This window comes from Hippocampus bargibanti, linkage group LG06, assembly GCF_051943395.1.
Source record: "Hippocampus bargibanti isolate YZ-2025 linkage group LG06, ASM5194339v1, whole genome shotgun sequence".
NCBI lineage: Eukaryota > Metazoa > Chordata > Actinopteri > Syngnathiformes > Syngnathidae > Hippocampus > Hippocampus bargibanti.
In genome coordinates, this window is record NC_142739.1 from 13,460,997 (window position 1) to 13,486,159 (window position 25,163).

At 46.3% G+C, this 25,163-nt stretch overlaps 1 protein-coding gene across 1 annotated transcript in view; it reads right to left on the reverse strand.

Annotated features, from left to right (window-relative positions):
• col14a1a (collagen, type XIV, alpha 1a) overlaps nucleotides 1–25,163 on the reverse strand; it is a 188,575-nt gene that overhangs the window by 103,947 nt on the left and 59,465 nt on the right. Inside the window, exons 12-16 of the mRNA XM_088999600.1 lie at nucleotides 24,664–24,806; nucleotides 24,138–24,267; nucleotides 14,536–14,675; nucleotides 14,187–14,313; nucleotides 2,898–3,037 (exon numbers count right to left, since the gene is read on the reverse strand). Coding sequence (XP_088855726.1) covers nucleotides 2,898–3,037; nucleotides 14,187–14,313; nucleotides 14,536–14,675; nucleotides 24,138–24,267; nucleotides 24,664–24,806 — 680 coding nt within the window. The remainder of the gene's footprint in view (nucleotides 1–2,897; nucleotides 3,038–14,186; nucleotides 14,314–14,535; nucleotides 14,676–24,137; nucleotides 24,268–24,663; nucleotides 24,807–25,163) is intronic.

Consider the following 25,163-nt stretch of genomic DNA (forward strand, 5'->3'; position numbering starts at 1 on the left):
ACTTCAATGGACATGTTGGTGCAGGAAACAAAGATGATGAGGAGGTGATGGGCAGGTTTGGAATCCAGATGAGGAATGCTGAAGGACAGATGGTGGTTGACTTTGCTAAGAGAATGGAAATGGCTATTCTGAATACTTTCTTTCAGAAGAGACAGGAACATAGGGCGACCTATAAGAGTGGAGGCTGAAGTACACAGGTAGACTACATTTTGTGTCAACGGCACCATCTAAAGGAAATCAGTGACTGCAAAGTAGTGGTTGGTGAGAGTATAGCCAGACAGCATAGGTTGGTGGTGTGTAGGATGACGCTGGCAGTGAGGAAGATGAAGAAACCAAAGGCTGAAGTGAGGACAAAATGGTGGATGTTGAAAAAGGAAGAGTGTTGCATGACATTTAGGAAGGAGGTAAGACAAGCACTGGGTGGGCAAGAGGTCCTTCCAGATGACTGGTAAACTACAGCGAACATAATCAGAGACACGGGTCGGAAAGTACTTGGTGTATCGAGTGGAAGAAAGGTAGATAAGGAGACTTGGTGGTGGAATGGGGAGGTACAGGAGTGTATACAGAGAAGGAGGTTAGCAAAGAAGAAGTGGGACAATGAGAGGACGGACGAGAGTAGACAGCAGTACAAGGACATGCAGCGCACGGTTAAAGTAAAGGTGGCAAAGGCCAAACAAGAGGCCTATGATGACTTGTATGCTCGGCTGGACAGGAAGGAAGGTGACACTGATCTTTACAGGCTGGCGAGACAGAGAGACAAAGATGGTAAGGTCCTGCAGCAGGTTCGGGTAATTAAGGATAGAGATGGTAATGTATTAACAGGTGCCAGTAGTGTGATGGCAAGATGGAAAGAGTACTTTGAAGAATTGATGAATGAGGAAAATGAGAAGGAACAAAGAGTAGAAGACGTGACTGCTGTGGACCAAGACGTAGCAAGCATTAGCAAGGATGAAGTGAGGAGGGCGCTGAAGAGGATGAAGGGGGGAAAGGCACTCGGGCCTGATGATTTACCAATCGAGGTATGGAAGTGTCTTGGAGAGGTGGCGGTGGTGTTTCTGACTGGGTTATTCAACAAGATCTTAGATGGTGAACAGATGCCTGAAGAATGGAGACGAAGTGTGCTTGTGCCCATTTTTAAGAACAGAGGAGATGTGCAGAGTTGTACTAATTACAGAGGAATAAAGTTGATGAGCCATACAATGAAACTCTGGGAAAGAGTAGTTGAAGCTAGACTAAGAGCAGAAGTGAACATTTGTGAGCAGCAGTATGGCTTCATGCCAAAAAAAGAGTACGACAGATGCAGTGTTTGTTTTAAGAATGCTGATAGAGAAGTACAGAGAATGTCAGAAGGAATTGCATTGTGTCTTTGTAGATCTGGAGAAAGCATATGACAGGGTGCCCAGAGAAGAGCTGTGGAATTGCATGAGGAAGTCTGGAGTGACGGAAAAGTATGTCAGAGCGGTGCAAGACATGTATCATGACTGTAAGACAGTTGTGAGGTGTGCTGTCGGTGACTGAGGAATTCAAGGTGGAGGTGGAACTCCACCAGGGGTCAGCTCTGAGCCCCTTCTTGTTTGCTATGGTGATGGACAGGCTGACAGACGATGTTAGACAAGAATCTCCTTGGACCATAATGTTTGCAGATGACATTGTGATCTGTAGCGAGAACAGGGAACAGGTGGCGGAGAAACTAGAGATGTGGAGATATGCCCTGGAAAGGAGAGGAATGAAGATCAGTCGCAGCAAGACGGAATATATGTGTGTGAATGAGAGGGATCCAAGTGCAAGCGTGATGCTACAAGGGGAAGACATAAAGAAGGTGGAGGATTTTAGGTACTTGGGGTCAACTGTCCAGAGCAATGGAGAGTGTGGAAAAGAGGTGAAGAAGCATGTCCAGGCAGGCTGGAGCGGCTGGAGAAAAATGTCAGGTGTGATGTGTGATAGAAGGGTTTCAGCTAGGATGAAAGGAAAAGTGTATAAACCGTGGTCAGACCAGCCATGATGTTTGGACTGGAGACGGTGCCACTGAAGAAAAGACAGGAAGCAGAGCTGGAGGTAGCAGAGCTGAAGATGTTGAGGTTTTCTTTGGGAGTGACCAGGTTGGATAGGATCAGGAATGAGTACATTCGAGGGACAACTCATGTTAGAGGCTTTGCAGAGAAAGTCAGAGAGGCCAGACTGAGATGATTTGGACATGTCCAGAGGAGAGAGAGTGACTATATCGGGAGAAGGATGCTGAGCCTTGAACTGCCAGGCAGGAGACCGAGAGGAAGACCGAAGAGGAGGTTTATGGATGTGGTCAAAGAGGATATGAAGGTAGCTGGTGTGAGAGAAGAGGATGCACAAAACCGGGATGGATGGAGGACACTGATTTGCTGTGGCGACCCCTGAGGGGAAAAGCCGAAAGGAAAAGGAAAGGATTAATGATATTTTTATTATGTCCAAATGTTATATCTCATCCCAGGACGGTTGGCATTTTTTTGATAAAATGACACACTCTTCAATCTATTTAGTTTAGTTTATGAATTGTTCTACACAAATTACCGGTAATATGTAAACAGTGTTACTACGTTTAGATTGCATCTTTGCTGGCTCAACTTTTTCCCCTAGATCTGTGATGACTAGATGGAGGCTAGCTGTCTCATTTTTCTGTCGTGCTATTGATTGTTAATGAGGTTTATGAACAATCGTAGCATCTAGAAGGATAACAATGTTTGTCTCTAAATTAAAATTTTACTCACATATTTTTTAGATTAATGAGAAGAGTGTCTCAAATTTTAATGTTTTCATGTTTCATGCCTTCATTGTTTTAAGTGTAAATCCTTCAACGACACCATCAACTGCTCCAATATAGTCTCAACCATGTAGCACGTGATAATTACTGTTACTGTACCAACCTCTTTTGTGTCGCCACCTATGAGTGATGCCCACGAGAGTTTATAGACGGTGATGTCATCTGCTGAGTGATCCCAGCTAACCTGAAAGCCATCTGCACTGACATCGCTGGAACGGATATATAGGGGACCTGGAAGTGGAGCTGTAAAATGAAGCCCAAGTTTAGTTTTTTTACAAAGACCATTTGAAACCGAGGGCCCTATTTGTGTTCCCAGAGTAAGTCCTGTGCAAAGCGCCGTCTAATTGTGCGCACAGGTGGAAGATTCTGTCTTTTGATATTTTGCTAGACTGTGCACAGGTCAAATTGGGCATGTTTGTGTGTTGCGCTCTCCACTATAGTAAGGGAGATACGGTGTTGTGGGATCCAGAAAAAAACCACAAGACAAGCAATGTGATACGTCTTGACTTAACAGTGGTTTACTTCGAATGCCCCGATCTAATGCAAACGTATGCGCACAACAATTTCCGGTCCAACGATCTAAATCGGTCCGACACGAAACACTAACCGAAGCAGGCCTTCCATGTTTAAATAAACATTTTCGATATATATCATTTGTAAACCAATAGAACTACGCGAATGTAACCAAAATAGGAAATAAGATAATTTACCACCTGTCACATACTCCCCCTCAAAATAGATGTTGTCCCCAACATATGTACTTGTAAATACATAAATGCGCTGGACGATGTGCCCAAAACAATGACGCACGGTATTATGAACTGCATCCAAATATGAACTATAGTAATGAACAGTTTACAGACTGGAACTCTTTTCATACATTCTGTTTACATTATAACAGTCAACAATTCACAGACTGGAACTCTTTTCATACATTCCGTTTTACTTATACAGGGCTCATCGGGGTCTTCTTGTTTCCATCTCACTGTTCTATTAAACAGAAGTGTCGATTAACCATTTCTGTAGTATTTCGTGGCATAATAGGGGTGTGCGCCATACATCCAAGGCATTGTCTGTTCACCATGATATGGTACTGTCCCTACATTGTAACAAGATGGCGAACCAAGGCGATCATACGTGAATACCTTGGGTCTCTTGTGTTCTCGTCGTGGCCGTTGATTTCCCCCAATATCAGGATTACTGGGGGGTGGCTGGGGAAAAGGGGGACACACTGTCACAGGTGGATCATTTTCCGGACCAATGTTGCCCTCCTGAGATTGGTCAACTTCCGCAGCTCCCGGCTCTGTCCCCGGCAGTTCATTCCCCAGTTGATTGTCATCATGGTGGGTTGTCTCCACAAAGCTCACGTCCCGCGGTTCTGGTGAGTCTGGTCGGGTGCTCTGGCGATGCAACACTGGATAATACTCATCCTCCTCATCATCCTCTTTCGGATCCATTTCCGGCATCTTGTTCGGTCGTTGCCGAGTGGACTTTTCCTTGGACTGGGACTGTAGTGAAGTCTCTAATGGCAAATGATCACATGGCAGCAAGAGATTGCGGTGGAGTATCCTAGATCTGCCCTTCCCCCTCTCAGGTTTCAGCTCATAAACTGGAATGTCTTGGCTGACTTGACGAACCACTGTATGAACAATATCCTCCCAGTGGTTTCTCAGTTTGCCTGAACCTCCGCGTGGGGTTAAGTTTCGAACCAGAACACGATCAGATCACATACGCTTCCTCCATGCCCTGTTTCCACTTCTTCACATAGTCCTTCTGGTTGTTGTCACCCTGGTTAGAGTCTGGATTCAAACTAAACAACATATCAACTGGCAAACGTGGTGAACGTCCATAAAGTAAGTAAAAAGGTGAAAACCCTGTCACCTCACTTTTGGTACAGTTGTAAGCATAAACGAGTTTGTTTAGTGAGTCTTTCCAGTTACACTTTTGTTTCTCTGTCAGTGTCTTTAACATCTGGATCAGTGTTCGATTAAATCGTTCAACCTGTCCATTTCCCTGTGGATGGTAGGGGGTTGTCCTTGAACCCGCAACCCCACAATATTCCTTCAGTTGAGCAAAAACTTGATTTTCAAATTCACCACCCTGATCATGGTGAATTCGAAGGGGGAACCCAAACTTTAAAGCATAGTCATTAAAGATTTTGTTTGCCGCTGTTTTGCCAGATTTGGACGTTGTAGCATAAACTTGAGCGAAACGTGTAAAATGGTCTACTAGCACAAGCATGTATTCATAACCACCCTTACATTTGTCAAGATGCAAAAAGTCAACGGAGACAAGTTCAAAAGGCTGAGTAGTCACAATATTAGTGAGAGGGGCTCTGGTCTTACGGTTGGGCTTTTTGTGTTTTAGGCACACACACTCTCTCAGTACATAGTCCTCTATTTCTTTTTGCATAAAGGGCCAGTAAAAACGATCCCTTACAAGGGAAAGAGTCCTTTCTACACCATGGTGGCCCATTTCATCATGCAGCTCTTTTAACACTGTCACCTTGTGTTTTTCAGGAAGCAGTAGTTGGGTTCTGTTTGCCGTTTTTCTGTACAAAACACCTCTGTCATTAAAGTGTAGCTTGTCCCATTCCCTCACAAGACAAACAACTTGAGGACAATGCTTTCTTAGTTCAGTACCTAGCGGTTTCGTCTCCGCCAGTTTGTATCTAATAATATGTCCTATAATGGGGTCAGTCTCTTGATCTAGCTTGATCTGTCCAACAGTCAATGGGGCTATCGGTGTGTTTAGTGACACCTCGGCACACGTAGCTGAGATTCCCATAGACCAAGCTGCACTAGACTCGTTCTGTTGGTCAACCGCTTGTACGGCAGCACTCACAGCATCATATGACATTTCTTTTGTACATCCCTCCATATATGTTACCATATCAAGGGGCATCCTAGATAAACTGTCTGCATCAACATTTTCCTTACCGGGACGATATTTAACAGTAAAATTAAAATCAGAAAGTTCTGCGACCCACCTGCACCCAGTTGCATTTAACTTAGCAGTCGACAGTACATAAGTGAGTGGATTATTGTCACTATACACAGTGAAGAATGGTGCATAGTACAGATAATCACAAAACTTGTCTGTGATCGCCCACTTAAGCGCCAAAAATTCCAACTTGCCCGAGTGTAAGTTATAATTCTTCTCAGCTGCAGTTAATGTCCGAGAGCCATAGGCTATCACGCGAAGTTTGCCATTTTGTCTTTGGTGCAACACAGCACCTAAACCCCGGTTAGAGGCATCTGTATGCAAAATGAAAGGATGCGCGAAGTCAGGAAAACCTAAAACTGGTGGTTGAACTAAACAGTCTATTAGCTGCTCTAACACTGACTGATGCTCATCACTCCACTCAATACGTGTGTTGGAAGACACACTGTTATGTCTCACTTTCCATTTTTTTCTTTGATGCTGCTGAGTTTCAACATTCAGAGGGGCTTTAAGCAAAGCATACAAGGCACTAGCGATACAAGAGAAATCTTTGATGTATTGCCTATAATAGCTTAATAGTCCCAAAATGGCTCGAAGCTCACCGACAGTGCCTGGCTGCTTGTTTTTCAGGGCATGCACTGCTGCTGTATCTGCCGGGTCCATTCGGCTCCCCTCAGCAGAGACAATCCTGCCGAGGTACCTCACTTCCGGCTTGAAGAGGTCACACTTTCGGGCTTTGAGTTTTATTCCATTTTCCCTGAGACGTCGCAACACTCGTCTGACGTCCTCAACGTGGTTGTCAAATGTCCCGCTGAAAACAAGAATGTCATCAAGATAGGGGACACATATTTCGTCCCGTAACCCCTCCAGACATTGTTCCATACACCGCTGGAACGCTGCTGGTGCATCCATGAGTCCAAACGGGATTCGAATCCATTCATAAAGGCCCCAAGGGGTCACAAAGGTGGTCAGGTGTCGGCTCCCTTTGGATATGAACCCCTGGTGGTATGCTTTGCCTTGGTCCAGCAGCGAGAAGATGGTGTTACCCCCAAGGCTACCCACCACGTCCTCTACCCGTGGGATGGGGTGCCGGTCAGGGTGTGTTTTCCGGTTCAGCTCTCTGTAATCAATACATAAGCGCAGTGTACCATCTTTTTTCCTGACACATACGACAGGGGATGAGTAGGAGGAAGTGGACTTTTCCACCCACCCCTGCACTATCAAGTCCAGTAAATAGTCTTTCACCTCTCTGTACATTGGCTTTGGGACAGACATATATGTCTTTGAAACGGGCTCAGTGTCTTTCAACAAAATGTCCATTTGTAGGTTTTCCACACACCCTATGTAGTCGTCCGATTTTGAAAATGATGCCGATTCCTCTCTCAACATCTGCTGAACGGTCTTTCTTTTATCTTCGTCCAAATGAGAAAGGTCAATTGGGGGGTCCCACTGCTCACTGAGAGCGATGGTGGTATTCTGGACATGGACCTCATTGACAACCGCTGAAGGAAGGTCCCTTTTAAATATGTTAGCTGGGTAGACAGACCCTACTGACTGCACTGTACCAATAATAGCCTTTACTGGAAACCTAATATCATGATTAGTAGGGTTCTGGACACTAACAACTATCCTAGGGATGGAACCTGCCTTTACTGAGACCAACGAGTCACAAAGCTCGAGGCCATCTGGCCACTGTGGGTTTTCACTTGGCTCAAAAACCAATGTAACATCTTCCTTAAAGGGCTTAGCCTGTACTTTGCATGGAATAATAAGTGAGCTATGCCTGGCTATAGAGAATCTCTCATTTGTTGTTTTTACACAGTACTCATGTGCTTATCCCAGACTAACTGCTTTTATGAAAGTGGCAGCTTTATTGCGCTTAAGGTCTGGAAAAGCTAGTCTAACCGATTTCAAGAGCTTTTCTGTATCCCCTGTTTGTGACTCATTAGAGAGGCTATCTAACACAAGACGCTCAATGACATTAAACCCTATGATAGGACACTGTTGCTGGTGACCTTTTAGTATTAATACTGGTACAAGTAGCCCTGGATCATTAGCACCAAGTTTAAATGGTATCTCAAGCCATCCTACATAAGGCATATCCGTTCCATTAGCTGCCACAATATTGAGAGTGTTATCAGGGTCAATAAGCTCATTCACATTTTTCAATGACACGTCAGGTAAGTTTGTTTGTTTCCATAACTCATCTACAGCACACACCTGGGACCCCGAGTCCCAGAGTGCTTTAACCCTTTTGTTACCCAAAAAGCACTGAATAAGACATTTCTTTCCCACTAACTCCCTGACCGAAGGTAATTTGCCACACTGTTTCTTATCTGTACGCTCGACAAATGACTGCTTATGTCTCTTCTGAACGGGGCCACATGTGTGGGGCTTACATTCCATTTTCATAGCACCACTGTAACACTGGGACCTATCTGTCTCTGTGGTCACACCATGTCCCACTGGGGTAACCCTTTCTAGTTTAAAGCATGGTTCCTAGCTGAGTTCTGTGCTTTGCAACCTGCTCTGAAATGTTCACTACTTTCACATTTAAAACAGTGCTGACAATATTCTTCACCTGTCTGAATACAAGAATAACACCTGGGCTGAGGGCGACGGGGCATGTAGTATTGCTGAGGGGTGAACCGCTGCTGGAACTGGGCTGCCCCCCTCATCAGCCTGGGGCCTGGTGCTGGGTGGTACTGCTGAAGAGCTGATGGGGAGTGCTGGGTGTAGTAGTGCCTGGCTGGTGGATCTACCTGATATTGTGAAGGTGGAGTGAAGGCGACCTGTTCAGGGTAGTGGTCAGGCAGGCGTTCAGGTCCTCCGCTGGTGGGCTGAGAAGTGGCTGTTGGTTTCTGAATAGTGTCTTTGATCTGGGACACTTCTGCACGCAGCTCTTTTAACAGCATCATCTCTGACCTCATCTCTTTGATCTCTGAAAGGAGTTCATTCGGCACAGTAACAGTATTCTGCTTTAAGACTGTCTTCTTCCCAATCGGGACTGGTGTGTCATCTAACTGGACAGTGTTCAGCGTTGTCACCCGTGCAGCAGCATTTTTCTTTTTTTCCTGTCGCTCTTTTTCATTTGCACATGCCATGTTTAATTTTTCTAACAGTACTTCATCTGATGTGGTGGTTAGCAGGAGGAAAGGTTGCATGTCACTCTTTCCATTGTCACTCTGTAACCCCGTCAGAACTGTGTGCAGGAATAAACTGTGGACCAACGTGGGATCATACTTCACCCCTGATTCGGCCTCTTGAGATGCAAAAAGAATCCTTTGACGAAGATCCATTGCACGCAGTAGAAATTTCTGTGGGGACTCTTTATTAGTCTGCACTTCCGATGAGAGCTGCTTGTACAATTCAGTGGCTCCTCTCTCTTGATAGTGAGATCGGAGAATCCTTCGTAAAGAAGGTAGGGTGAGATTTTCTTTCCCTTCGAGGTAACTTCTCAACTGCAGACCTGGTGTTATGGCACGAACCACTGCATCGATGATCTCATCCCCCTGGTAGCCTTTACTGAGCCCACTTTCTATCTGTCTGACCAAATTAGGAAATGTGAGTTTATCTTTTTGTCCGAGTTCACCTATTTGTCCAGATATTTTGAAATCTTTGCGCCAGGGGGCAGTGTCTGGGGGCACTATGCTTCTCTTTCGCACTGCATCCCGACCTTTTTCACTTGGTTTGGCTATTCCTAGTTCAAAATCTTTTATACTTTCAATCAAGTACTTTACACGTAGCAAATCTGACATTCCTCCATCTTCTAGCTCTAATTCAGCTCTTTCAATGTAGGTTGACACAATATTAATTAGTTGGCCTCGAGTCTTTCCTGTAAGTTGCTCTCTTTCCAGTCCAGATATTTGGATTTCAGCACATAACTCTGACAACTGTTGAAAATTCAGTCCAAATAACTTGCCTTTGATGTCCAACTGATGTCCTCTAACGCCATTTTCGAGAGGGTAGACACAGTTCAACTGGCCGGATTCACTTCAAAGTCTTCCAGTGCCCTCTAGTGGTGGCTGTACGCACAGAGATGCAACCAGAGCACATGTAGAAAAAAAACAGTAAACGGCGACGCCACTCCGACTGGGTTGATTGGGGATATTCGGCGCGAGCTTCTACCCACGGCGAGTAGACAACACTCGAACGCAAATATCCCAGCGGTGCCTCCAAAATGTTGCGCTCTCCACTATAGTAAGGGAGATACGGTGTTGTGGGATCCAGAAAAAAACCACAAGACAAGCAATGTGATACGTCTTGACTCAACAGTGGTTAACTTCGAATGCCCCGATCTAATGCAAACGTATGCGCACAACAATTTCCGGTCCAACGATCTAAATCGGTCCGACACGAAACACTAACCGAAGCAGGCCTTCCATGTTTAAATAAACATTTTCGATATATATCATTTGTAAACCAATAGAACTACGCGAATGTAACCAAAATAGGAAATAAGATAATTTACAACCTGTCACATGTGCGCCTTTGTGGGATGGAATGAACCTTTTCCTGGCAAACCAGGAAAGCATCGCTCATATGCATAAAATTAAAGTGGTGTGAGGCACAATATGCCAAAGTACACAACGCTTAATATTGCAAAAACAGAAATACCGTAGACTCATTGGAGTCTCCACATGAATTTGGCCAGTAAACTGCAAGATCTCCCTTTACGGATAATGTAGTCCATTGTGCATTTGACGTGGGCTATTGGAGAGCACCTTGCACCTGTAAGACTGTACACCAGTGTGTGGCATCCCTTCAGCCCCCAGAACGCCCAGAGAGATGCAACTTCAATGAATATTGTCAAAAGACAGCTGGGATAGACTCCAGACTCCACACAACCCTCATGAGGATGAGCGGTTTAGAAATTGGATTGATGGTGGTATGCATGAGTAGGTGAATTGTAGAAGTAAAATTAATGGTGGTAAGTATTATAGCAGGTAAAATAAGTAGTGACTTCCCGCATGAATTTGATTAATTTGCCAATACAGGTACAACATATAATAGATGTGTTATTATTTTTCAGTATATGAGCTAAATAGTCAAAATCTGCTGGGATCCTCTGAAGTTCACACAGGACCCAGATGACAATGTGCGCTCAATAAAATAGAAAAAAAACATTAGCTGAATTTTAGCTTAGAATTTTAGGGAGAGCAGCGTCTTAAAAACCTGTGAGGCATTCGCTTCATTTAACCACGCGGAAAGGAAAAATGGTCACCTTGTCCAGTGGTTTCTTGCCAAAGGTTTTCCCCCCACTGACTCAGCACCAAGCATTTGTTGCTTAAAGGGATATTCTGACCAATCAATAACCCTTAGTATGATTGAATAGTCAGGGATAGGGAAATGACCTTTTAATGGGCCGGGGCTATTATGCTGAGGTGTAAATGAGGTGGGCATACTGCCAATGTAGCAGCGGGAGCAGTAAGGGCAATAAAATTCAACAGTGTTTGGCACTGTGAGAAAAATGGCTCACCTTTGAATGGTCGTGATACGCCCATTCATGGAAACTAAGAATAAATTGCCATTGGTAGTGCTCTTTTTGTGGAATGAAAAACAATCAATTTAGAAGACAAAGTTACAGGAGCATTCATTTGAACAGGAGATGTGAGACAATCTCTTTTCGTCAATGGATGCTATAGCTGCGTGTTTGCTTTCAACATTTAGCTTGTAGTCGACGTGCACATTCCACCATGATGTCCCTGATCCACTGGTGGAAAGACGCTTTGATCCTCTCCTCTTTCATCTAGAGCTGCTTCATGTCATCACAAAGAGGGTACAGCAAGTCCTGAAGAATGAATGTCTCTCTGTGTCTTTGTTTTGTCATATTGTCTCTATGCTGTTATATTATTTGTTATTTAGTTTTTTTTTTGTTATTTTGACTTCAAGACGGCGCCGCGAGAGTGGCTGCCTTTCCAGCAGCTCATGTATTTTGTTTTTCTACTTTCATTCCTTTCATCGCTTTGCTGCTGTGAAATGTAAATTTCTCCACTGTGAGACTAATTAAGGCATATCCAATCCAATCCAATTTACTTGCATGCAAATTGGTATTGGTCGACACATTTACCGGTAATAATTTAAGACATTTATCTACTTTTCATGCAGCACGGACAGCAGAATACCTATTAAAGTTTTTTATATTCATATTTTACTCACCATTCAATCATTCAAAAATGGAGATATTTTCAAGGTATAGAAGCCGTGAAGGCAACAACTGTAAGAAGACCAACAGTGGAATGACCAAATACTTGTGTGTATGTTTTATGTCCACTGAGTCAAATTGTGGTTATCAACCCTGCTTATTGTGCATATTGCAACTCTTCCCACATGTATCATGTCTGATTTTTTTTTCTCATGAATTGTGATCCGACATGGGCAGGTGGTAGTGTGCTTACAAGGCAGACTACTGACACCAATCAGTGAATTTGTTTCGAATAAAATTATCATACTACACTTTAATTCAATCCCACTTGGAAAAATGAAGCATTAACGTGACATCAGTGACGTGCGGTGAGGTTCATGGCTGGTGAGGCACTGACGTCAACACAGTCAGATTTACAAACAGATGAACTCCACAGAGTAGCTTATTCGCCATTTGATTGGCAACAGTTAACATGTTTTGTTTAAAATGTCATGTCAGCATTCTTTTCTGTAGCATAGTAAAAAAATGTAAAAACGTGATTATCGTGTTACCTTTACTTATAAATGAAGTCCATGCGCCGTTCGTTCTGAAGAAAGGCATCAATAAGGTCTTTGTAGAAGCCTTCCTTCAGTTTTAAAAGTCTCTCTATTTCTTTCAATTTAGATATGTAACCCTCCATTCTGAAAATAAAGCCAAGCAACAGGAGAAAATGACTGGATGGTTGCACTTAACTTGCTAACTGTTTAATGTAGCTTGCTCTCACTAATTTTATTATTCTGCAGCCGAGGAGGCGCAAGAAGAATCTGTCATGAGGCAGGAGAACTGTGTGCCTCACATATGCACGCAGTTTTGATAAAAGTAAAATAAAATAAACACTGTGGTACAGTACTCTACATTATAGACACCAGCTTCTTCTTCTTCTTTTCCTTTCGGCTTTTCCCCTCAGGGGTCGCCACAGCGAATCAATGTCCTCCATCTATCCTGGTTTTGTGTATCCTCTTCTCTCACACCAGCTACCTTCATGTCCTCTTTGACCACATCCATAAACCTCCTCTTCGGTCTTCCGCTCGGTCTCAGCATCCTTCTCCCGATATAGTCACTCTCTCTCCTCTGGACATGTCCAAACCATCTCAGTCTGGCCTCTCTGACTTTCTCTGCAAAACCTCTAATATGAGTTGTCCCTCTAATGTACTCATTCCTGATCCTGTCCAACCTGGTCACTCACAAAGAAAACCTCAACATCTTCAGCTCTGCTACCTCCAGCTCTGCTTCCTGTCTTCTCTTCAGTGGCACTGTCTCCAGTCCAAACATCATGGCTGGTCTGACCACTGTTTTATACATTTTTCCTTTCATCCTAGCTGAAACCCTTATGGAGTGGATGCTTTTTCTTTTTTGGGACCGAAAAAGACCCCACCACAGGCTAGTGTTAAGCCAAAGAGGACACAAAAGCAAATTACGGTTGAGCAGAAGAAGGAGATCATCGAAAAAGACAAGCGAGGTGTGCGTTTGTGTGACTTTGCGTCCCAGTACCAGTATGCTAAGTAGACCATTGCTACCTGTGGCTAAGGGTATTTCTGTGTTGTCTAAGCAACAGTCTGAGGCAATATAAGAGGTTGAAAAACTTCTGTTGATTTGGATAAACAAAAAGCAGCTAGCAGGGGACAGTGTGAGTGAGGGTATTATCGCCACGAAAGCACAGCAACTTCACTCGGATATCATCAAGAGGCAACTAAATCAACGGCCATAACAAAGCTAAATAAAACAACTTTAATATACAGTAGTTTATTCCTTTAATTACAATACAATAGCACATTTATTCTACATAAAATACGGTATATTTTGTGTAGTTTTAAGGCTTATTTAGTAGAACATTATGTCTTATGGGGACCTGGAAATGGATTATTATCATTTTTAATGGTTTCCTATGGGAAATTAATGTTTGGAAGACACACTTTATGCCTTACACACACTTTCTGGGAACCAATGTAGTTCGTAAGCTGAGGTATCACTGTATTTACTTCTGTCAACACGGTGTCAACTTGAAGTTGTTTATTTCGGGTGCATGCCATGTGATATCGTACTTTGTAAATAAAAAAAGTAAATACACAGAGCGGATTAAATAGTTAATTTGAATTGGGCATCAGGCCATGCAGAAGACATCTGAACTATGCCCAAACCAAAGGACAATTCCAAAAAATGCTTGATTTAAAAAAAAATCCAGATACCAGCATGTAATTTGACATGACTTCATTAAAATATTAAGCTGAAACATTTTGCTTCATTGCTCAAACAAAATTGACTTACTAGTTGTGAATCCATCAGTGAGCGGCTCTGATTGGCCTTCATCATACAGAGCAAAGAGAGCCACAGAATACTCCATCAAAGATTTCAGTCCATTGAGGTCATAAGAATTTATTGGCCCAACTTCCACCTGGAAGACACACAATTTAATTAAACAAATATCGGTCCTGGTTGTGTAATTTTGTTGAGGACAGTAAGGGATGTGATAAATGATTTGATAAATGTAATTGAACGACAAATAGAATTTAATTAACACTATTTGCATAGGTATTGTACGAACAATCGTACGTGTAAAAAAATAATGTTTGGTCTCACTTAGCTATCACACAATGTTCATATTTGACACACGCACCTCTTCAGTGACCCGCCCATTTGAATTGACCCACGTGATACGATAACCGGTTACTCCTTTAGCAGCGGGGTCCCAGCTGATATGTGCAGAGTTGTGCGTGACGTCAGAGAACTGGAGGTTACTGGGCGCTCTGAGTGGTACTGACCAAAGACAGATGGAGAGAGCGCGAGGAGAGAGAGAGAGAGTGAGGAGAGAGAGAGAGAGAGAGAGTGTGTGAGTGAGTGAGTGAGTGAGTGAGTGAGAGTGAGAGAGAGAGAGAGAGAGAGAGAGAGAGAGAGAGAGAGAGAGAGAGAGAGAGAGAGAGAGAGAGAGAGAGAGAGAGAAATGTATTATTTATAGTTAATTAATTTTTTTAAATGAAAAAATGTATGAACTTATTTCATTCAACCATTGTTCTATTTTCCGATAAGCTTAACCTCACTAGGGTCGCGGGGGTCCTGGAGCCTATCCCAGCTTTCTTTGGGCAGTGGGTGCGGGCTCCCTGAACCGGTCTCCAGCCAATCACAGGGTACATAGAGAGGAGCAACCATCCGTGCTCACACTCACACCTCGGGACAATTTAGACACTAAATTGAACACTTGAAATCAGTGGTTCTAAAAATGGGTTCGGTGATTCAGTCTCAGGGGTTCGGTGGTTCCTCCGCCGCAGAGGTCCACCCCTCAGTCTACTGCAGTTGGTGGGCACAGTCATTGAAAGAAGGGTTCGATGAATGAGCATATAAAACTGGTGGAGTTCGGTGCCTCCAACAAGATTAAGAACCACTGCTCTAAATTTTACAGTGTTCAATATGTCTGCCATCCATGTTGTTGGAATGTGGGAGGAAACCACAGTTCCCGGAAAAGAAAAACAAACAGGCCTGGAGAGAACATGTACATGCACTAAAGCCAGAGCTGGAATTGAATGCGGTACCTCTGCACTGTGAGGTCAATATGCTAACTACTGGACCAATGGGCCACCCTTATCTATTTCAATATACTGATTGTAATACATACTTCATAATCTGAATGTGCAGTGACACATTCAGATCCCAAATCCAATTTTCCAAGCATGCTGTCACGTCCGCACGAGGAGTGGCGACAGCTCTCAATGGACGAAAAAAGAAGGGAGCTGGATCCAAAATACTCGATGGAAACAGTATAGTTCAAAAAGCGTTTTTACTGAGACACGCAGGGAAAAACAGAAGGTAAGACAAACGAACAGAGAGGCACGACCTGCGTACTGTTGGCTGACAGGGTCATGGGATGAATGAATACACCGGCGAAAACCGAACGGAACCGGGCGGCTTTTATAGCCAGAAGACACAATCAGTGGAATTGGAATCAGGTGAGTGAGCCTGGAGAGCAGGGAGGGGAGGGGCGCGCACCTGACGCCAATCAGGATGTGACAGTGCCCCCACCCCTCAACGGACGCCCCCTGGCGGCCCACGCGGTTTGGAGAGGTGAGCCGAGTGGAACGCTCGGTGAGTGATGGGTCGAGGATCCAGGAGCGGGGGACCCACTGACGTTCCTCCGGTCCGTAGCCCTCCCAATCGACCAGGTATTGCCAGCTCCTGCCCATGCGCCGTGAGTCTAATATCTCCCGCACAGTGTAGACTGGATCGCCATCCAACATCCGGGGAAGGGGCGGGGGGCGTGTGCCAGAGCTAGGGAGCTGGTTTCCACCGGCTTGAGGAGGGACACGTGGAAGACCGGGTGGACCTTCATCGTGGGTGGCAGCCGGAGCCTGACCGAGACCGGGCTGAGGACAGCCTCGATGGGGAAGGGGCCCGCGAACCGCGGAACCAATTTGGCCAATGTCCCGGGCCAAATTGGGACAGCCACACCTCCTTCCCGACCTGGCGCCGACGACGATTCGCGATGTGTTGGTTCCGGGACGCCGTGCGCGACAGGGCGGCTCTGGTCTCCTTCCACACTCGATGGGCCCATCTGAGGTGGTGTTGGATAGACGGGACCTCCACCTGGCCCTCTTGGGTGGGGAACAGCGGCGGCTGATAACCACAGGCAGACATGAACGGAGACCGACCTGCGGCTGAGGAGAACAGGGTGTTGTGCGCGTACTCCACCCACGGCAAGTGGAGGGCCCATGACGCTGGACGGTGGAGCCACACGGACCGTAGAGCTGCTTCCAGATCCTGGTTCTTGTGCTCCGTCTGGCCGTTGGATTGGGCGTGGTAGCCAGATGACAAGTTCGCTGATGCCCCTATGGACCGACAGAAACGTTTCCATACCTTGGACACGAACTGCGGTCCCCGGTCCGACACGATGTCCGCCAGAATCCCGTGGAGACGGACGACATGGTTAACCAGGAGCTGGGCCGTCTCGATGGCCGACGGCAACCTGGTTAACGGAATGAAGTGGGCCGACTTGGAGAAGCGGTCCGCCACAGTGAGGACGACCGTCTTGCCACGGGAAAGGGGGAGGCCCGTGACGAAGTCCAGGGAGATATGGGACCAGGGTCGGGAGGGGACTAATAGTGGTTGGAGAAGTCCCGCCGGGGGTTGATGGGAGACCTTTCCACAGGCGCAGGCGGGACATGCCTTCAGGTAGTCCGCGATGTCCTTCCTGTAGTCCGGCCACCAGAACCGCTGGGCGATGAGGTGGATCGTCCTGTTGACCCTAGGGTGACCGGCGACCCTGGAGGCGTGTCCCCATTGCAGCACCTCAGCACGTAGTGTGGGGGGGATGAATAGGCGATCCACCGGGCAACCCTTGAGAACCGGGTTACCACCTTGAGCCTCCTGAACTCTCTTCTCCACCTCCCACCTAAGGGCGCCCAGGATGTTTTGCGCCGACAGTATGCTGGCAAGGACCCCATCCTTCTCTGCCATCCGGTTTGGTGTTCTGCGAACCGGGGCTGTAGGTGAGGGTGAAATTGAAGCGGGTCAGGAACAGTGCCCACCGGGCCTGGCGCGAATTAAGTCTCTTGGCAGACCAAATGGCGGCCAGGTTCTTATGATCGGTGAAGACAGTGAAGGGGTGTTTGGCCCCTTCGAGCCAGTGTCTCCACTCCTGCAGGGCCAGGATGATTGCCAGCAGTTCCCGGTTCCCCACATTGTAGTTGGCTTCCGCAGGGCTGAGACAGTGGGAGAAGGCACATGGGTGGAGCTTCTGGTCAGCCGGGGAGCGTTGGGATAATACCGCCGCCACCCCGGACTCAGATGCGTCGACTTCTACCGCGAATGCGTGGTCTGGGTCGGGGTGGCGTAATACAGGGGGGTTTGTGAAGGCGCGTCTGAGGCGGTTAATCGCCCCCTCCACGTCGGGTGTCCTCCTAAAGGGAACCTTGGTGGAAGTGAGACTGGTTAGGGGAAGTGCCTTCTGACTATAACCGCAAATGAAGCGGCGGTATAAGTTGGCAAACCCCAAGAATCGCTGGAGTTGTTTGCGCGTCTTGGGGGTTGGACATTCTACCACCGCTTTGGTCTTGGCGGGATCGGCCCGAAGTTGCCCATGCTCCACCTTAAACCCTAGGAAAGACAGAGAGCGGAGGTGGAACTCGCACTTCTCTGCTTTCACATAGAGCCGGTTTTGCAGGAGCCGCGCCAGGACCAGTGGGACATGCTGCCGGTGTTCTTCTGCAGATTTAGAGAAAATTAGTATGTCGTACTGTTAGGGTAATTCGCCATACAAACATCTCTAAACATCGCTCTGTAATCTTTGTTTACATTTTGAACTTCCTCGTATGTCATATCCTGCCTTCCTTTACACGATGTCGCATTTTATTACGTCACATCCTGTCGTGTCATTACTATGCGCCGCATAAATACTCCTGCAGCCCGTTCGTCTCTCTCTCTCTCCATGCTCGCTCCTCCGTCCGCACCACAATGCCCGTGCTCTCCAAATTAAATCAACTTTCTGTTCAAGTCCTGGCTGCCTGATGATTTAACATCGATCTCCATCAACACCCGTCGAAGCAATGAACCAAGGGCGAACGATAAAAAAATAACCCAACATTCTGGTGCCAAGAAACCCGCGCCGGTTGGGTCCGAAGCGGTTGAGGGGTGCGTGGTGGAAGCGCCTCTTCATTCTGACCTGACCACACGGTTGAGTTTTCACGGGTGAGTGCCGCTAGCATGCTGCTATGTTGGGTGAACGAATGTGGAATCCTTTGTGGCCAGAAGGATTTCTTTGCGCGTAACCCACGTATCGAGGCTACTAACGCGACTCTATTGGAATATATTGTCCGATTATAGCCCATGTTCAAACTATGGGTTCTATTTCTGATGATCGGGCCAAGGCGGGTCCCCATTTGAGTCGGGCCTGGAGGTGTATTAACGGAAATATATACGCAACAAATCGATCCTAATATTTATCGAGATGTCTGGTTTACCGCGCCCTGGCTGCCGTACTGTAAGACCAGAATAATTCTAATTATAATATTCACAAGGGGTGAATTTTTGGAATTCACTGTGCGCGAGGGCCGTGAGTGAAATTGGGGAATTGAGCGATTTCACTCCGGACGTTTTTTGTTTTAAATAGCTGCAGCTATAATGGTTGTCTACAAGAGACAGAAGCTCTTAGCTTTTGGTGGTCGTCTGCTTGTATCCACAAGAGCGACGAGGGACCGTTCCCTCGGCGAGGCCTGCTTGTTGACGGGATATTGTGGATTACCGTAATTTCAATTCATTCACCGACACTAGCACATGGTCAACAATGCTCGCCATTGCTACGGGGTTTCCCAGGGATTTTCATTGTCCAGGGGGCAGAGGGTGGTCGGCTGGAGGAGGGGGGCGTTAGGGGAAGCAGTTCTTGTGTGTGTGTTCTTGTCTTCCCTTTTCGTGTTTTGTCTTTCGTCTTTTTGTGCATGCATTGTGTGTTTTTATGTATTGTTGTGTATGTACGCGCGTTGTCTAAACTTCGCTAAGAAAAAAAAGGAGGGGGTGGCTGAATGCGGACAGACCACCTCCCCATCCTTTTCTCTACCCGTAAGAGAGGGGTAGGGGGTGAATTCACAGCCACATTCTGAGATCGGCAAATTGATTCATTCACGAATAAGTTAATAAAGGAAAATAAAATAAATAAAGGGCTGCGTTAACATTCACAAACATGTGTATAAAAGACATTCTTCCTGCCGAATTTGATTCTGCCGCGAGGCCTCTCTTCTCCACAGAACCGAGGCGGCCTTGTCATCACAAGAGAACTCGACCGGGTGCCATGGAGTGGGCTGTCCTGTCTCATCGGGAGACCTGTCCAACCATGCAGCGAGGAGACTTTCGTCTCCGCTCGACGTCCTCATGAATGACATAACACTGTTTCTTTTTCCATAGCTTATTGACGAATGCCGTCTACTTGAAACAAAAAAACTGAATTAAATAATTAATTAGACTGAGTGAGCAAATAAATTAAGACAGCGGACAAATGAATAGACATAAGCCGAACTACAGTGAATTTGTAAAATTATTAGCGTTGAAATTGTGCCACATTGTTCTCAAGAGCGATTTGAACATTGGCCATTTGCGTTTTGGAGTTATTTATGACTGCTGGGATCTGGCCTGCTGTGTCTCAAAAACTGGGGGATGGTGTTTAAGCAGTGAGACCATTGCATTCCTTAGGATAACAATCATGTATGTTTTTGCTGAAGTTTTTCCTCTATCACGGTTCAATTGCGGAAATAAGGATGTTTATCTCAAATTGAACTGAAATCAGCAAGATAGATGTTGCTAGATTCAATAATAAATGATTATGATTAATTCACTCTTTTGAAGCTACATGCCCTTTTCCATGAAAGACAAATCATTTTGAAATCCTGATTTGGGCAAATGCGAAATGAAATGGAAATTGTATAAAATGACAGAATCAAAGAGTGCCTTTATGAACCTTGTTCTGTACACAGCTTGTTCAAGCCATTTGAAACAAGCCAGAGTTATTTACGATGCCTCTTATCAAGGGTTTTTGTCAGCACAGAGCTTCAAAGAGGGGTTCAAAAGACCCAGAGAAAATTCTGAGGCCCCACTGTGCTGGCTCGTAAACGACGGTTCAATTGGAAAAAGTAAATAAAATGGTCAGTAAATTGGGCTGAATAACAGGAACATTTATCTTGAATTGGATGGAATTGGCAAGTTAAATGTAACTAAATTTGCTGGTGATTAAGTCCTTACAGAGATTCACCAGTTGATATTGTTGGACATTTCATAGAAGGAAAGTTATAGATTTATTAAGATAATGATTGTGACGTGATCATTACACTGGTTTTGACCTCACAATTGTCATCCCCTGAAATCAAAGATCAGATGATTTGATTCATAAAAACGATAAATTGAATTTGATCGGATGCACCTTTATTAGTTTCTGAGCAGAGAAATTAATTTCAAAAGGAAAAAATGGAGTTGCAAAATTTGATGACTGAACTTTTTTCATTATGCTTTTTGTGCAGATGATGTGTAAAGCAACAATTCGCAAATAAATACTCCTGCAGCCCGTTCGTCTCTCTCTCTCTCCATGCTCGCTCCTCCGTCCGCACCACAATGCCCGTGCTCTCCAAATTAAATCAACTTTCTGTTCAAGTCCTGGCTCCCTGATGATTTAACCATCGATCTCCATCAACACCCGACGAAGCAATGAACCAAGGGCGAACGATAAAAAAATAACCCAACAGTACTGATAAACAAAGACAAAAACGTTCAGGAAATCCTTAAACACATCATTGATAAGGCTTCGAAATACGGAGGGAGCGTTGGTAAGTCCAAACTGCATCACCATGTATTCAAAATGCCCCAAGGGCGTTTTGAATGCAGTCTTCCACTCGTCCCCCTCTCTGATGCGAACCAGATGTTATGCACTACGCAAATCCAGCTTAGTGAATATGGTGGCCGATTGGAGGGGCGCAAAGGCCGAATCCATGAGGGGGAGCGGGTATTTGTTGCGAATGGTGACGTCGTTCAGACCCCGGTTATCACCTCACGGATGCAGGGACTTGTCATTCTTTTCAATATGGAAGAACCCCGCGATGAGTGGAGAACGTGAGGGTCGGATGAGTCCCGCCGCGAGGGAAGTGTCAATGTATGTGCGCAGGGCTTCTTGCTCCGGGTGTGAAATGTGGTATAGTCGTGAGTCCGGTAGTGGAGCTCCTGGCTGCAGTTCTATGGTACAGTCATACGGTCAGTGGGGTGGCAGGGATTGCGCGCTATCCTTGCTGAATGCCTCCCGCAGGTCGTGGTAACAACGCGGCACGCCCTCGAGGCAGATGTCTTTGGGCGAGCCGCCACGAGAGGGGTCACGCCCTGCCACAGCCGACCGCAGACAGTTAGCGTAACAGTAGGGGCTCCACCCATGTATGGTGGGGCCCTCCCACGAGATGGAAAGGTCATGGGTGCGGAGCCAGGGGAGGCCCAGCACGAGTGGTACGTTGCGGAAGGGCATGAGCAGAAAACGGCGATGCTCGACGTGTTTGCCCGACAGCCGGAGTTTGAGTGGTGCAGAGACTCGAGTAACCCTGGCTAAAAGTCGGCAGTCCAGGTCAAGAATCTCCTTGGGGACTTTAAGTTCCTCGATGCCGCAACCCAACGACGATGCCAGTTGGGGGTCGATAAAGCACCCGTCCGCCCCCGGATCCACTAACACCCGTATCGCCTGGGAATTGGACGGGCCAATCAATTCGCCGTCCAACTCCAATCTCGTGACGGGCTCCGTCCTTGACGCTTTCGACGGGTGCCGCGGTCGCCGATTAGATGGGGACTTACAGGTTCTGGGGGTCTTTGGCGGAGGGCCTTGGGTGCGACGTCCCCCACGGTTGGCGCGATCGCTCCCGCTCCCCATCTGCATCGGCTCGGGGGGCGCCTCCTTACGTCGAGCCTGCTCGTTGCCGCCGGGTGTGGTCGTCCACTGCTTGCTTTCGGGTTCGCTGGTCCCGGTGCCTCTCCCGGAGACGATGGTCCAAGCAGATGACGACATCGATCATCTCGCTGAGGGTGGTGCCAGCATCGCGGGTGGTCAACTCGTCCTTGAGAGCGGCGCTCAGTCCGCGACGAAACACTCTTCTCAGCGCTCGATCATTGTAGCTGCTCCGGGCAGCCAGGATGCGGAAGGCGATGGAATACTCAGCAGCCGAACGCGTTCCTTGTGTGCAGTCTAGGAGGAGTCAGTCAGCCTCGCACTCTGTGATCGGGTGGTGGAACACTTGGCGAAGCTCAGCCACGAAGTCCGGGTAGGATTTACATAGTTCGGGCTGGGAGTCCGGGACGGCCAACACCCAGGACTCGGCCTGGCCCGTGAGCAGGCTGGTAATGAAAGCAACCTTAGCCTCATCGCTAACGTAAGCGGAGGGTTGTCGCTCGAAAACCAGCGAGCACTGCATCAAGAATTGAGCACAGCGCCCGGGTTCGCCTGCCTAGCGTGAGGGGTGCGGTAGGGAGCGGGGTGCTCAGGGTAGCGAGGCGTGTCTCAACCCCCTCTAGGCGTTGAGCCAGCAAGGACACGGTATGGCGGATCTCCGCGACAGCTTGTGCCAGCTGGCTCGAACGCTCCACCTAATGGGCTATGGCGGATATGAACTTGTCTCCATCGGCGGGATCCATAGTTGGCCAGTGTATTATGTCACTTCCGCACGACGAGTGGCGACAGATCTCGACGAATGGAAAAAGAAGGGAGCTGCATCCCAAATACTTGATGGAGACAGTATATTTCAAACAGTATAGTTCAAAAAGGGGAAAAACAGAAGGTAAGGCAACCGAACAGAGAGGCACGACAGCCGAGCGAGACCAACCTGCGTACTGTTGGGTGACAGGGTCATGGGATGAATGAATACACCAGCAAAAACCGAGCGGAACCGGGTGGTTTATATAGCCAGAAGGCACAATCAATGTGATTGGAATCAGGTGAGTGAGCCCGGAGAGCAGGGAGGGGAGGGGCTTGCCCCTGACGGCAATCAGGATGTGACACATGCAAGGAAAAAAAACTGAAATGAGGGCTGAACGATGCCTTACTCAAGGGAACCAAGGGAGTAACAAACAACATATCATGTTTACATTTTTGTCTGCTATGGGACTTGAATTGTGACTCCCCAATTCCATTTTTTTGTCCAAATTCGGTTTATCATTGTTAAGGTTGAGGGCATTCTGGAGCCAATTCCAACCGTCTTCAGGCTGATTATGACACACTGAATTGTTTACCAGCCAATCTCAGGGAAAACACAAACAAACAACCATTCACACTTCGGGATCATTTTGAGTCTTTCATGAACCTCCATGCATGTTTTTGGAATGTGGAAGGAAATCGCAGTAAATTAGCAGTACGAAAGCCCAAAATCTCTTATTGTAATTTGGAGTGGAACAGAACCGCACTGATGTACTGTGACTACTGCTTGAGGACAGCTAGCATGGGCTCCAGGAATGCCTTTGACCATCATGAGGTTAAGCATCGCAGAGAACAGATTCATGAATAGAATGGCACTTTGTCAAAGGTAACCTCTAGTTATATCTTTACTTTCAGTATGATGCAGAGTTCTGTGTTACTGCAAGTTGAAATTAACACAAATAAAACAAGCCCAAAAAATATCGTGACTACACGGTGTAGTTGCCATTTCGTGCTGCAATACTTCCAAGATGTTGTCTGATGCAGAATACAGTACAAGCCAAATGTACATATTGTGAATAAGTAACACTTACAAGTAGTTTCCTGGTGTGTAATTGGGTCGCTAGGTTCTTCTTCAAACATGGCATAAACAGTGACTGTATACTCAGTATACGGGATCAGACCATCAAGCTCCAGCTGGTTCACTGCATTTGACACTTTGACCTGAAGATTAAACACACACACACACACACACGCACACACACACACACACACACACACACACACACACACACACACACACACACACGCGCGCGCACGCACACGCACATACACACACACACACGCGCGCGCGCGCACACACACACACACGCACACACACACACACACACGTGCACGCACACACACGTGCACGCACACACACGCAAACTTAAAACATAAATAGAACAATGTTTAATTTGTGGTCAACAATGTAATTTAGCAACAAACAAAAACAAGAAACGGTATAATTGCTTCACATTTGTTTGAAAACTTTTAGTGACAGCAGTCACTACAGTGGACAACTTAGCACGTTAACAGGTAATGGGTTATCATTATTGGGGCATAAAAAGGTGTTATTACCTCCTGGTCAGCTAAGTCTCCATCTTTAAGCGGTGCATAAAGCAGCATGTAGCCTGATGCTCCTTTGACATTGTCCCATCTTGCTTTTATGCTGTTGTGAGTTACGTCAAACAGCTGGAGGCCGGTCACTGTGGGAAGAGCCACTGCATATGCACACGACCACACACAGTGAAAAACAGTCAGAACGAGAACACTGTCAAAAAAATAACCTTTGGTAGGACTGAGTTGCAACGAAAAAACTTCTTTTTGCATTCATAGAAAAATGTATCACTTTTCATGACCCACAAAAGAACAACAAAAACAGACATATGAAAGGAGTGTCATCAAAGTGAGTTTTAGACGGGTTTCAAAGATGGGCAGCGAGGGTGCTTGCCGAATGTTCAGGTCATTCCAGAGAGTGGGACCAGCAACGGAAAAAGCTCGCCCCTCTGAGCCTCCGATTAGTTTTTGGCACATCTAATAATGTCTGGTCAGCAGACCTGAGGCGTCGTGAAGGTGTG